This window comes from Rhinoderma darwinii, chromosome 5 (genome assembly GCF_050947455.1).
Source record: "Rhinoderma darwinii isolate aRhiDar2 chromosome 5, aRhiDar2.hap1, whole genome shotgun sequence".
Classification (NCBI taxonomy): domain Eukaryota; kingdom Metazoa; phylum Chordata; class Amphibia; order Anura; family Rhinodermatidae; genus Rhinoderma; species Rhinoderma darwinii.
In genome coordinates this window covers 272,479,497-272,495,058 of record NC_134691.1, presented here as the reverse complement: position 1 = coordinate 272,495,058, position 15,562 = coordinate 272,479,497, and the positions used below count along the sequence as shown (strand labels likewise).

Below are 15,562 nucleotides of genomic sequence, written 5' to 3'. Positions count from 1 at the left end.
GACTATCACTGCTTAATGTGCCGGGACCGATCGCGGAGCTCCCCCGCCGATTAACCCCTCAAAAGCCGCGTTCACTAGCGATCGCGGCTTCTTAGGGGTTAATCCGCCATCGCTGGCCTGCTACACGATAGCGGCCGGCGATGGTGACTATGGCAACCGGACACCAAACAATGGCGTCCGGCTATGCCATAGACGGAAGCCTAGTGGGTCCTGACAACGTCAGGACCCACTATGCTTGCTGTCAGTGAGTAGCTGACAGTTCTAATACACTGCACTACGCATGTAGTGCAGTGTATTAGAATAGCGATCAGAGTCTCCTGCCCTCAAGTCTCCTAGTGGGACAAAGTAATAAAGTTAAAAAAAAGTTGTGTAAAAATAAAATAAAAGTTTTAAAAGTATTAAAAGTAAAAGTCCCACTTTTTACCTTAGAAGTCATTTATTATTAATAAAAATATATAAAACAAATAAACTATACATAATTGGTATCGACGCATCCGTAACGGCCTGAACTACAAAATTATTTTGTTATTTATCCCGCACGGTGAACGCCGTAAAAAAAAATAATAATAAACTGTACCACAACAACAATTGTTTGGTCACTTCACCTCCCAAAAAAATTCAATAAAACGAGATCAAAAAGTTGCATGTACCTAAAAATGGTACTGATCGAAACTACAGTTCGTTACGCAAAAAATAAGTCCTCGCACGGCTTTATTGATTGAAAAATAAAAACGTTCTGGCTCTTAGAATAAGGTAACACAAAAAGTGAATGATTTTTTACAAAACGTATTTTATTGTGCAAACGCCATAAGACATAAAAAAAACTATAAACATAGGGTATCGCCGTAATCGTATCGCCCCGCAGAATAAAGTGAATATGTCATTTATAGCGCACGGTGAACGCTGTAAAAAAAATAGAATAAAAAAACAATAGTAGAATTGCTGTTTTTTAGTCACCACGCCACCTAAAAATAGAATAAAAACGGATCAAAAAGCCGCATGCACCCCATGAAAACTGCAATGGATTCCTCAAGGGGTCTAGTTTCCAAATTGGGGTCACTTTTGGGGGGTTTCCAATGTTTTGGCACCACAAGACCTCTTCAAACCGGACATGGTGCCTAATAAAAAAGAGGCCTCAAAATCCACTAGGTGCTCCTTTGCTTCAGAGGCCGGCGCTTCAGTCCATTACCGCACTAGGGCCACATGTGGGATATTTCTCTCAAAACTGCAGAATCTGGGCAATAAATATTAAGTTGCGTTTCTCTGATAAATCCTTTTGTGTTATAAAAAAAAAATGGTATCAAGAGGATTTACTGACAAAAAAAAAAAAAGTAAATTTCACCTCTACTTTGCTCTAAATTTCTGTGAAACACCTAAAGGGTTCATAAACTTTCTAAATGCTGTTGTGAATACTTTGAGGGGTCTAGTTTCTAAAATGGGGTGTTTGATAGGGGTTTCTAATATATGGGCCCCTCAAAGCAACTTCAGAACTGAAATGGAACCTAAAAAAATAAATAAATGAGGCAATACTTTGCTTCTTACATTATACTGATAATGAGCCGTGCCCACCCCGAGATGACCCCAGTTTTGACCGTTTGTATAAACGGAGACCCCTATTAGACCGTTCCAGTGCCCGGTTTTCCCAAGCATACACGCCCGAGAAGTGTATTTCTATTGATGAGTCCCTGGTACATTTTAAAGGGAGGGTTCAATTCCGCCAGTACCTGCCGGGTAAGAGGGCAAGGTATGGCGTGAAGATGTATAAGCTGCGAGAGTGCATCAGGGTATACCTACAGATTTAGGATATATGAAGGAAAGGCCACCCCCAAACCAGACTGCATCCTGGACTACAATAGGTACATGGGAGGGATGGACTTGTCAAATCAAGTCCTGAAGCCCTACAGCGCCATGCGGTGTGGTATAAGAAGCTGGCCGGGCACATCATACAGATGGCTTTGTACAATGCGTACATGCTACGTCGATGTGCAGGCCAGAGGGGAACTTTCCTGGAATTTCAAGATCTAATCTTTAGGGACCAGGAACGGGGGGCACCCAGTACTTCTGGAAGCGAGGCCACACGCATCGTACCAGGGCAACACTTTCCAGGAGAAGTTCCCCAAACCGGTGGAAAGGGAAAGAGTCAAAAGAGGTGCAGAGTCTGCTATAAGAGGGGGATAAGGAAGAACACAATATACCAATGTGACACGTGTCCCGAAAAACCAGGGCTCTGTATAAAAGATTGTTTTAAAATGTATCATACATCCCTTGATTTTTAATTTACCCTGATGCACTCCGCACAGCTTACCCCCCTCATCTTTACCTTCTGAGCCCTGCCGTATGCCCAGGCAGCTGATAACAGCCACATGTAGGGTATTGCCGTACCCAGGTGAACCGGTGGCGCATGCTGGGCACAATATATTGGACACTGAAATGGCATATATTTATATAAAATTGCAAATCTCACACTGCACCATCTGAGGCACATTATCTTTTACACAGTACCTGTGGGGTCAAAATGCTCACTACACCTCTAGATGAATGTCTTAAGGGGTGTAGTTTTTAAAATGGGGTCACTTCTCGGGGGTTTCAACTGTATTGGTACCTCAGGTGCTTCTGCATACATGACTTAGCACCAGAAAGGCTCCAGTAGGCCAAATGGTGGTCCTTTCCTTCTGAGCCCTCCCATGGGCCAAAAACGGCAGTTTATCACCACAAATGTGGTATTACCGCACTAAGGACAAATTGGGCAACAAAATGGGGTATGTTGTTCCTTGTGAAAATAAGAAATTTTGATAAAAAAATGACATCTTATTGGAAAAAATATCATTTTTTTCATTTCACAGCCCAATTCAAATAGGTGCTGTGAAAAAACTGTGCGGTCAAAATGATAACAAAAACCATAAATGAATTCCTTGAGGGGTGTAGTTTCCAAAATGGGGTCACTTCTGGTGGGTTTCCATTGCTTTGATACCTCTGGGGCTCTGCAAATGCGACATGGCACCCAAAAACCAATTCAGCAAAATCTGGACTCCAACCAACACATAGCGCTCCTTTCCTTCTGAGCCCTCCCATGGGCCCAAACGGCAGTTTATCACCACAAATGGGGTATTACCGCACTAAGGACAAATTGGGCAACAAAATGGGGTATGTTGTTCCTTGTGAAAATAAGAAATTTTGATAAAAAAATGACATCTTATTGGAAAAAATATCATTTTTTTCATTTCATAGCCCAATTCAAATACGTGCTGTGAAAAAACTGTGCGGTCAAAATGGTAACAACAACCATAAATTAATTCCTTGAGGGGTGTAATTTCCAAAATGGGGTCACTTCTGGTGGATTTCCATTGTTTTGATACCTCAACACCTCTTCAAACCTGGCATGCTGCCTAAAATATATTCTAATAAAAAAAAAGAGGCCTCAAAATGCACTAGGTGCTTCTTTGCTTCTAGGGCTTGTGTTTTAGTCCACGAGCGCAGTAGGGCCACATGTGGGACATTTCTAAAAACTGCAGAATCTGGACAATACATATTTAGTAGTATTTCTCTGGTAAAACCTTCTGTGTTACAGAAAAAAAATGTAATAAAATTGAAATTCAGCAGAAAAAATGAAATTTGCAAATTTCATTTCCACTTTGCTTTAATTCCTGTGAAATGCCTTAAGGGTTAAAAAACTTTCTATATGCTGTTTTGAATACTTTGAGGGGTGTAGTTTTTAAAATGGGGTGTTTTATGGGGGTTTCTAATACATAGGCCCCTCAAAGCCACTTCAGAACTGAACTGGTACCTTCAAAAAAAGGCTTTTGAAATTTTCTTAAGAATATGAGAAATTGCTGTTTATGTTCTAAGCCTTGTAACGTCCAAGAAAAATAAAAGAATGTTCAAAAAACGATGCCAATCTAAAATAGACATATGGGAAATGTGAACTAGTAACTATTTTGGGTGGTGTAACTGTCTGTTTTTCAAGCAGATGCATTTAAATTCTGAAAAATGCTATATTTTTTGTAAATTTTCTCTAAATTTTGCAATTTTTCACAAATAAAGACTGAATATATCGACCAAATTTTACCACGAACATGAAGCCCAATGTGTCATGAGAAAACAGTCTCAGAATCGCTTGGATAGGTTTAAGCATTCCGACGTTATTACCACATAAAGTGAAATATGTCAGATTTGAAAAATGGGCTCTGAGCCTTAAGGCCCAAACTAGGCTGCGTCCTTAAGGGGTTAAGGCACCATGAAGTAGTTATGTCATGGTGCTTTTCTGTCACCATGTCAAAACACATGGTGACAGAAGTGACATCGGCTGTCATAGACAGCCGATAGTCACTGTGACTCGTCGGGGAAAAAATTGCGGCGCAGCGCCGCCAGCGATCGCTGAGATTGGTCAGTCAGTAGTGACTGACCAATCACAGTATTGCAGCATGGTTACCCAACTAAAAGAGCCGGGTAGCCACGCTAGCCGAACGGCTGTTGGCAACAGGAGGCCTAACAATGGCCCCGTCTGCCAGGTACTGTGGCCAGTTAGGCCCCGCCCGGAGGCGGGGCTTAAAAAGCTTCCGGCCGCAGATGAAAGATGGCGGCGGGCTCAGAAGCTGAGCCTACGCCATCAGCCTGAAGGATGTCAGCTGTATGTTACAGCTGACATCCTGCTGTAACGGCAGGGAACGGAGCGAACACCTTAGATGCCGTGATCAAAATCGATCGCGGCATCTTAGATGTTTCCAGGAGACCGGCATCGCTGCAATGTGGTCGCTCGGATGCCGATCGTTACTATGGGAACCGGAGGTCAACAATGGCTTCCTGGTCTGCAACGTACGGAAGCCTATTAGGCCCCGCCCGGAGGCGGAGCCTAATAGGTTTGCTGTCAGTTAATAACTGACAGCTCTAATGCATTGCATTACGTGGGTAGTGCAAGGTATTAGAATAAAGATGAGAGGTACAGGTCTTCAAGTCCCCTAGTGGGACAAAAAAAAAAGTAATAAAAAAGTTCAAAGTTAAGAACTGCCTTTTTTCCTAGAAGTCTTATATTATAGGAAAAAAAAAAAATGAAACGTTAAAAAAGGTACACATATTTGGTATCACCCAAACTATAATGTTATTATTCCCGCATGGTAAACACCGCAAAAAATAAAAGACATTGCCAAAGTCGCTATTTTTTGTGTCACCATCCCTTCTAAAGTATAGAATAAAAATAGTGATCAAAAAGTTGCACGTACCCCAAAATAGTATCAATACAACCTACATCTTGTCCCGCAAAATAAAAAGTCCTGACACAGCCTTGTCAACGCAAAAATAAAAAAGTTATGGCTCTCAGAATATGGGGACACAAAAAAATAAATAATTTTTCAAAAAAGTGATGTTATTGTGCAAATGTGGTAAAACATAAAAAAAACAAAAAACTATATACATATGGTATCGCCGTAAACGTATCAACTCGCAGAATAAAGTAAAATGTAATTTATAGCGCACGGTGAACACCGTAAAATAAAAAAATAAAAAATAAATAAATAATTCGGCAGGATTTCTGGTGTTTGGTGACCTCGCTTGCCCAAAAATTTTTTATAAAGAGTGATCGAGAAAATTGCGTGTACCCCAAACTGGTACCAATGAAAAACTACAGATTGTCCCGCAACATATCAGCCCTCACACAGCTCCGGTGGAGAAAAAATGTAAAAGTTCTGGCTCACAGAATATGGCGACAAAAATATGCAGTGTGTGTTCCAAAAGTGGATAAGATTGGGGACCATTTATCAGTGCGACACTGGCCACACATACGCGGATTATTTATTTACCGCATTATTATAACCGGATGTACTCCGCACATATTACATATGCCCCCACATTATAAACTGAAATACCAGCAAAACCCCAAACAGAACTGCCAAGCTAAATCTGCGCTCCAAATCTCAAATGTCGCTCCCTCCCTTCTGAACCCTGCAGCATGCCCAAACAGCAGTTTACGTGCACAGATATGTCATTGCCATACCCAGGAGAACTGGCTTAACAGTTTATGAGATATTGGTTTTCAGTGGCACAAACTGGGCACAACATATGTGCACTAAAATGGCATATCAGTGAAAAATTGCAATTTTCACTTTGCACCATCCGCTGGGCACTAATTTCTAATGTAGAATCACCTGTGGGGTCAAAATGCTCACTACACCCCCTTAAAATGCCCTAAGGGGTATAGTTTCCAATACGGGGTCACTACTTGGGTGTTTGTTTTACGATTTGACTTCATGGCCCTGCAATTGTGGGCCAATGCTGTGAAAATCACCAAAATAGACCTCAAATGCGCATGGTGCTCTTCACTTCTGAGCCCTGTCATATGTCCAGACAAAAGATAAATGCCTTGAGGGGTGCCATTTCCAAAATGGGGTCACTTCCTGGGGCTTCTACTGTACTCTGGTACCTCAGGGGTTTTGCATGTGCGACATGGTGGCCAAAAACCAATACAGCAAAATCTGGATGCCAAATAGCGCTCCTGCCATTCTGAGCCCTGCCGTGTGTCCAAACAGCAGTTTATTACCACATATAGGGTATTGCCGCACTCAGAAGAGTTTGCTTTACAAATGTTGGGGCTCTTTCTCTCCTTTATCTATGGTGAAAATGGAAAAATCTGAGCTAAAACGACATTAGAAAAAAAAAATAAAAAATTTAGAGATTTTCATAGCCTAATTTCACTAAATTCAGCAAAATACCTGTGGGGTCAAAACTATACCCCTTAATAAATTCCTTGAGGGGTGTAATCTGCCAAATTGTGTATTTTTTGGGGTGTTTTCTTTGTTTTATGGAGTTGTGTTTCTCTGGTAAAACCTTCTGTGTTACAAAAAAAAAAAAAAAAAAAAAAAGGATTAAAACTGATTTTCTGCAAAAAAAGAAAAACAAATTTGTAAATTTCACATTTAATTTGCTTTAATTCTTGTGAAACGCCTAAAGGGTTAAGAAACTTTCTAAATGCTGTTTTGAATACTTTGAGGGGTTCCGTTTTTAAAATGGGGTGATTTATAGGGGGTTTATAGTATATAAGGCCCTCAAAACCAGTTCAGAATGGAACCAGTCCCTAAAATAAGGCTTTTGAAGTTTTCTTGGAAATATGGGAAATTGCTGCTAAAGTTCTAAGCCTTGTAACGTCCTAGAAAAATAAAAGGACATTCAAAAAACAATGCAAACATAAAGTAGACTTCTGAGAAATGTGAAATAGTAGCTATTTTGTGTGGTACTACTATCCATCTTACAAGCAGATACATTTAAATTTTAAAAAGCGTAAATTTTTGGCATTTTTCTCAAAATGTTGGTGTTTTTCACAAATAAAACACTGAATGTGTCGACCAAATTTTACCACTAACTTAAAGTCCAATGTGTCACTAGAAAACAATCTCAGAATCACTTGAAAAAAAATAAAAAAAGCATTTCAAAGTTATTACCACTTCAAGTGATACATGTCACATTTGAAAAAAAATGGTCTGGCCCTTAAGGCCAAAACAGGATTAGACACTAAGGGGTTAAACATATTTTCAAGGATGTTTAAGCTGAAAGGGAACAGGATTTTGTAAGTAAAGAAAACGTTATAAATCACTCTTTTTGTTTCGTGTACCGTTGCCAATTTGGTTTGAGAAATTTGGATAGTGTGAGCCTGTCGGACCTAGCCCACCAGGTGACGAGTACAGACTGGAATTGTACACCGTTTGCTGCTGGAACCAGGAATCGTGTATTGTTCTCAGGGAACCTCTGTTTCAGCATGGCAACAATTCACATCCACGGCAATACACATCTTCATAACGGCAATATACATCACAGATTATTGCCTTTCATTGTGAGACATGCATGTTGTCCAGGGAGTGACAGTCTGCTTCCCACTGCTATGTGATCTTCTCACAGTGCGGGGGTACACACAACGGTATAAGAGAATAGGTTCAGGTCCAATCCCTATTCTTTTATGCACAGTGCCTGCTGCTGAAATCTATATAGCAATCATTCCCAGCTAGGGATAGCAGCTCTATAGAAGATGGCTGCCCCCATAAAATAAATATACAAATCAGAAAATAAGTTACTGAAATTAAAACAAATTTAAATCACCAAAAACAAATAAGGGATACATTTCCTTTAAGATGTGTAAAGTTACCTTTTATGGGCTGGAGAGACCGCTTTCTTCTGAACTTTAGATATTAAGGGGAATATGTTTGGCTTTGAAGTAAAAACATTACTATTCGTATTACAATATTTCTTTGAAGAACTTGTCTCTTGCGCACTAGAAAAACCAAAGAGCTCTGGATCATCTTGAATGACGTCTAAAACCAGTATGTCCTCCTCATAAGCTTTTAATACATCAAAAGTATAGATGTTGGCAGACGGTTTAGTGGATTCTCGTGCAAGTGTTGAGGGATCACATGCTTCTAGTTGTTCTACTGGTTCTTCTTTCTCAAACCACTCAGAAGGGCCATAGTTGGATTTGCCATCCTCAGAATGATTATTTCTGTTCTTTAAATTATCATTCAGAACACAGGTGTCAACTTCTTCCAGAGGAGTGGACGTAGAGGAGACTTCATTTTGTAAGTCTTTGTTGGCATTAAATACATCAGGAACACCTCCGTGGAGTAAAATTCTAGTTTCTTCTGTAGGAATCTTGAAAGGGAATGGATCGGCTCCTGTTTTTTGGTCAATTTCGGTTACCGTTTTTGAGGGTGGTTTGGAAAGCAAATGCTTTTGATCTTCTCTTTTTAACCGTTGTAACCGGCATTTGTCATTTTGGACCTTACTTTGTGCAAGATGTTCGCTACATTCTACATCCATATATTTCCTTAAGGATACTGATGCTAATGGCTCATAATGTCTTGTGTCACTTCTTTCACCAGTACTTAATAGTGCATCTGTTATGTTTTTATTCTCATTAGAAAGGGATTCATCCAAGGGTGATACACAGGAAGCAGAATAATGAAGTGAAGTGCTTTCAAAGTGTAAATCCAGCTTTCTTTTTTTGCATACGGCTTCCCTGTCATCCTCTTTTGTTCTTTGCGACATGCTTTCCCCACCTGTACTTTCAAACAGTGCATGCTTGTCATCAGAGTAAATCTCCAGTGACCGCTCAGGCTCAATACCCAAGACGATTTTGTTCTGAGCAGCAGGTCTTTTTCGAGGTAAGGTTGAAACATAAGTTCTAGCGCAAGAACACTTCCAAGTCCTTTTCCCAGTAAATGGTATAACACGTTGACAGTCTACAGCAAGTACTTCTTTTTCTGGAGGAAAATTAGAAGTGCAAACAGTTAAACTGGAAAACGTATCAAAGTCATGGTCGCTAATCTCCTCATCAGACACAAAATGTGTTTGAGTACGCCAACTGCCCAAAGGATTGAATGTGGAAGACGTGGCAACTTTATCTCGTTCATTCTGGAAGTTTAGCCCTGATACTATAGTGTTATTATTTAATTTGTCCATTAAAGTCCCATCGTGTGAGTTTGCAGAATTTGGCTTGGCTATGCATTCTACGTTGCGTCGGTGGCCTTCATGTTTCTCTTCCTTAGCTCCACAGTCAACGGAACTTAACTCAGAGTCACTTTCTTCCGAGCGGCTATTGCTTTTTCTCGCTCTTTTTTTAAAATTTAACTTTACTTTAAGGAATGTTTTTATATCATTTTGGTTATTTACATCTGAAGTGGATTCAACAACTTTTTCATTGTGCTTTACGCTTTCTACTGCAGGAATACTAGTATTGCCTGATGATGCATTGTCAATAAGGGACATTTGGTGTTCTATGTTCAGGGCAGTCAACACGCTCCCTAGTTCTACTGGTGTTTTTTTGGCAAAGTGTAGACGATGGATTCTTTTGCAGTTCTGCAACATTACCACAGGGTTTGGAAGGTTCGGAGCGTGAACGTGACAAGTCTTTGTTAAACAATTTTTCACACTGTTTTCTACCATTTTACACTTTACAGCTTTCTCTTCAACCTTTAACACGGAAGACTGCTCACATGCGGTCCGAAGGCAGTTTGTGTTCGGTTCTGCAGTGACTGGGATTTTTAACTTTTCCAAATCGGCAACGGGATTAACTTGTTTAGTCCTCCCTTTAAAACATAATTATATTAATAAGTTAAATGTATATTTTTCTAGATTTTCTAGCCAGGACAATCACAATTTTGAGATATACAAATAAAACAAACTAAAACACTCACAATCATATTTTCGAAAAGTAGAAACTTGGCACATTTTCAAAATGCCACTCAGCACTTTACACACTGAGGTGTCAAAGCGTAATTGGTCATAAAAAAAATAAAAAATGCATAAAAGTTTATATTTGTGACTAAAAGTGTGACCCAAGTAGAAATTAAGATGCACCACACCTCCTAAAAATAAACGTTCAAGATGTATAGAGTTCATACATACCACTTATGCCTATGTCTGCATGCACATACCTTCATAAAATCACCAAATTGAGGAGACCAAGAATCTGGTTTTAAGCTAAAAATAAAAAACAGACAACCCTAACAAAAATACAGGGAATACACACTTTAAAAAGTGGGTGCACAACCAAACCCTCTGGGCCTCATTTATCATAACGGTATACCAGTAAAACTGTTTTTTGTTGACTATAACAAATCAGGTCATAGCTTTCATTTTTTTTAACTGCTCTGCCTAAATGAAAGCTGAACTGTGATTGGTTGCTATAGGCAACAAAGCCAGTTTTGATAATGAAGTCCTAATAGATTTCCTGACAGCAGGAGAGCTGTTGTCTTGATGTGCTCTTGGCAGCCATGACCACGCAAATCTGTGACAAACAGGAATTTTTAAAAAAATTGCATTTTAACATGCATTTGAACATACAACTCACAATACAAGCAGAGGTTTACACACAAAAACAATGTCAACATTATACACCAAGGTGTGCAAAAGTTATATATACACCATAAGATTTTACATCAATAAGAGCTTGCGCTATCAAAAACGCTGAAACCGAGGCCATTTATTAACCCTTTAATGACCAGCCTATTTTAGACCTTAATGACCAAGCCATTTTTTACGTTTCTCCATCGTCGCATTCTAAGAGCTATAGCCTTTTCATTTTTGCATCGACATAGCTGTATAAGGTCTTGTTTTTTGCGGGACAAGTTGTAATTTTTAATAGCACCATTTTGGGGTACATAGAATTTATTGATTAACTTTTGTTAACTTTCTTTTGGGGGGGTGGGAAATAGAAAAAAAAACCAGCAATTTTGCCACACTTTTCTGCATCCTAAATTTACGCCGTTTACCGTGTGGTATAAATAGCACAATAACTTTATTCAGTGGGTTGTTGCGATTGCAACGATACCAAATTTGTATAGATTTTGTAGGTTTTACTACTTTTACACAGTGAAAACACTTTTTTTTTTTTTGTGTATCCATATTTGAAGAGCCATAACGTTTTTATTTTTTCGCCGATGCAATTGTATGAGGGCTTTTGTTTTGCAGGACAACGTGTAGTTTTTACCGGTACCATTTTGGAGTAGATGCGACTTTTTGAGCACATTTTTTTTAAAGGCTGGATTCAAAGAAAACAGCAATTTTTGCATGTTTTTTTATGACGTTCACCGTGCGGGTTAAATGATGTAATAACTTTATAGTCGGGGTCGTTACGGACGCGGCGATACCAGATGTGTGGAACTTTTTTATTTTAATTTGATTGTTAATAAAGCAGTTTGTAAGGTGGAAAAAGTTGGGTTTTTCTTTTTTTTCACTAGTCCCACTAGGGGACTTCACTATGCGATTATCCAATCGCATTTATAATACACTGCAATACTTCTGTATTGCAGTGTATTATGCCTGTCCGTCATGCCAGAGGAATGATCTAGCAGGTATTCATGACAGGCAGACCTGGGGGCCTTTATTAGGCCCCCGGCTGCCATCGGAGACACAGGGCGAACTTATCGACGGGAGTCAGTGGGATGAGAGGGAGCTCGCTCCCTCCCTCTCTCCAAAACCACTCAGATGCGGTGCACGCTATTCAGCACCGCATCTGAAGGGTTAAACGGGTGAGATCGATACGAATATCGATCTCACCCGGTTGAGCAGGGACGCCCCCAGCCCTCAGCTACCTCTGGCAGCTGAGAGCAGGGATTTTTGATTTAAGGCCCGTTAGTGACCGATGTAAAAACACTAACGAGTTAAACTATTGGTTTTTCTGTGTGCAAGCGTTTGGTGCTGCAATCCAGACTCTGGTAAACATCTGGGTCATGGAGTCAATAAACGGCCTAATTAGGCACAGAGAGGTGACTAGATGAGCTCTTGCCATCTACAGTAATTCAGGGACGTGAGGAGGATCCAATATTCTCCTCCTCTTCCTGCCAGCACGTCCCCCACGCTGCCACTCCATCTCCACGTCGGCTGAAGTGAGAGCTTCATACGTTTAAATGGGTTTTCTGCAGCTTGTGCATGGATTTGCTTAAGCCCCTTTCAGATAAATAGGACAGTTGCAGAGAGGTCTGCAACAAATCTGCTGGGTGCGAATACAAACTAACGGTCAACTGTCCCCTTTCCACTGACCGCAGGGGCGGTTATACGGGAGCTTTTCTTCATATCACACAGGGAAGTATTTTTGTTTCTACTAAAGGGTTGAGAAGATGAGCATTTGCACATATTTTCACCCATGACTCAAATGTTTACCATCATCTGGATCAGAGATTTTTGGTCTCTTCAGTTTAGTTGTGAACCATACGCTGTGCTTGGTTGAGATTTTCGCCACAAACATCCAAAATTGCATGAAGGCACCCACTAGTTAAGTGATGATTGGCATTTTCACAATGTGCAAGGTGTTTCACAAAACATATGGGTATGGGAAAAAAAAATCCTGTTTTTATTACAACTACTCACCATAAAATCCTTTTCTTGTTCAGTTCATTGGGACGGGGACGGGCGGACACAGAGTGTGGGTGTATGCTCTTGCCACTAGGAGGCTTGAGACTAAAATAAAAACAAGTGACTTCTCCTACAGGATATACCCTGCCCACAGACACTGAGCTATTCAGTTTGTCCACAAGCAGTAGAAGCAGACACAAGGAAAGATAAATATGCCAAACATGAGAAGGGAATCCCTCAAGATTACAACTCTAAACAAAAAAACCTTGAGACAAATGGGAGGGAGCGGTGTCCCCCAATAAACTGGACAAGAAAAGCATTTTACGGTGCATAGTCCAAAAAAAAATCCTGATTTCTTGTTCGTTACATAGAGGAACGCAGACCGTGGGACGTCCTAGAGCAGTCCCCAGGAGTGGGAACAGAACACAGGACATGGTCAGTTATCCCACAGATGCTTACAATACCTTTACGACACAAAGAGGCAACTGCAGAGCCGAAGGTGTGCACCTGGTAGAACTTGACCAAGGTGCGCAGAGACGAACACGTGGCCGCCTTACAGAATTGAAGGGCAGGGGCCTAATTGTGCACAGCCCAGGAAGCCCCAGCCGTTCTGGTAGAGTGGGCCTTGACCTGGAGAGGGGAACCTTTCCCTGAACCGGATAATCATTGCAAACAAATCGAATCCAGTGAGCAATGGTGGCCTTGGCGGCCCCAAATCCTTCCTGCGACCCTGCGCACAGGGAATCTGACCTACGGAAGGAAGAATCCAGGTTTTGAAGGGATCGCTCCTTCGGATGACTGGGAGATGGGCAAAAAAATATATATCCATTCATGTGGAAAGTCAGGAAAAAAATAAAATAAAAAGAAGGCCTGTGCGGTGCACCACCTGGTCTAGATGAAGAATCAGAAATAGAGAATGGCAAGAGAGCCACCAACTAAGAAGCCCTACGGATGGAAGTCAACGCGACCAGAAAAAAAAAAAAAAAAAAAAAAAAAAAAACCACACAAAAATTTTTGGTCAAATTTAGATGCTAAGGCCCCATGCACACAACCGCGCCATCCGCATTTGCGTGCTGTGCTCTCATATAACATATGGGAGTATGGTCCATAAAAAGCAAAAAAAATAGGACATGTCCTGTCTTTTGCGGAGCCTTTCTACGGCAGAGACACCTTCCCGTAGACATATGGGAAGGTGTCCGTTGGCCATAGAAATGAATGGGTCTGTAATTACGAACTGTAAAGCTGGGTTCACACGACCTATTTTCAGGCGTAAACTAGGCGTTTTACGCCTCGAATTACGCCTGAAAACACGGCTCCAATACGTCGGCAAACATCTGCCCATTCCTGTAATTTTACGCGTCGCTGTCAAAATACGGCGCGTAAAATAACAGCCTCGTCAAAGAAGTGTCTTGGGACGTAATTGGAGTCGTTTTTCATTGATTCCAATGAAGAACAGCTCCAAATTACGTTCTAATTGACGCCTCGCAAAACGCGAGAACGAGCAATTACGTCTGAAATGTTGGAGCGGTTTTCTCCTGAAACCAGCTCTGTAATTTCAGCCGTAAATGTCGATATCGTGTGCACATACCCTAAATCTACGGCCGTGTGCATGGGTCCTAACAAGATGGAAAGTGCAGACACCTGGCCTTTCAGGGAGCAGAGTGCCAAACCTTGATCCAGATACCCTGCAAAAAGGAAGAATTCTGGATAGAGAAAGAAAAAGCAAGGGAGGGGGGGGGGGGGGGGAGGGAAGCTTGCAATCCTCACACCAATAAAGGTAGGCCTTCCAGTTACGATAGCAAATGCGGGCTCAAACCGGCTTCCTAGCCTTAATCCTAGTGAGCGTAACACTCGCCGAAAGACCACAAGCCCTCAGACCGGCGACCTCAACAGCAATGCCGTTAAAAAGCACAGACCTTGAATTCTGGGGGAAGAGAAGTCCCTGAAAAAGAAGGTCGGGACGGAGAGGCAAGAACCACGGGACAACGCCCAACAGGGACACGAAATTTGCAAACCGACAACAGTGCGGCCTGGGGCTACCAGAGTGGCCAGAATCCCTTCTGCCTTGAACCAGCAGAGGAGGATAGACATACAGGAGACTTAAGTCGTACCATGGCACCACAAGAGCGTCCACGGCGCGGGATTTCATGTTCGGGAGATAATGCAGTAGACCTGGCGTTTGAACCTGGAGGCCATAAGGTCCACATCCGGGTGAACCCACCTGAGGCATATTTGGTCAAAGACCAATGCAAAGGCGAAAACCTTCGTAATAGACACTTGGGGCCGTGGCCAGACCTAAGGGAAAGGCTGCAAATCGGTAACAACGGCACAGTACCGCAAAGCGCAGGAAGCGATGGAAAGTTTGACAAATAGGAAAGTGCAGACATGCGTCCTCGATCTGAACTGAGGATAGAAATTCCCCCTGCCTCATGGAAGCAATGACAGCCTTGCTGGCTCCAGCCTTTGCAAGTGGGGGCCAGGTTTGCCAGGAGGGGCAAGCCTCAAAGTAAGGTTTGGCCTTCTGATCCTGGTGAGATTGTGACCTGGACGAAATGGCGTTGGAAAACCCACGAAAGGACCGAAAACGAGGACCTACCTTTTGGCCAGAGTAGTTCATTTACCGCGGTTTGAGGAATATGGATGTTCGCGACCCGTGGCCTCTGAGATAATTTCGTCCAAATTAGGACCAAGAGACAGGAACCTACAAAAGGAAGCATAGTCAGGGACTGCTTGG

General features: G+C 41.6%; 1 protein-coding gene across 4 annotated transcripts in view; it reads right to left on the bottom strand.

The window, feature by feature from the left end:
- TOPAZ1 (testis and ovary specific TOPAZ 1) overlaps positions 1-15,562 on the bottom strand; it is a 170,277-nt gene that overhangs the window by 146,896 nt on the left and 7,819 nt on the right. For all 4 annotated transcript variants that reach the window (XM_075827153.1, XM_075827155.1, XM_075827151.1 and 1 more), the window contains one exon: positions 8,126-10,061. In XM_075827153.1, coding sequence (XP_075683268.1) covers positions 8,126-10,061 — 1,936 coding nt within the window. The remainder of the gene's footprint in view (positions 1-8,125; positions 10,062-15,562) is intronic.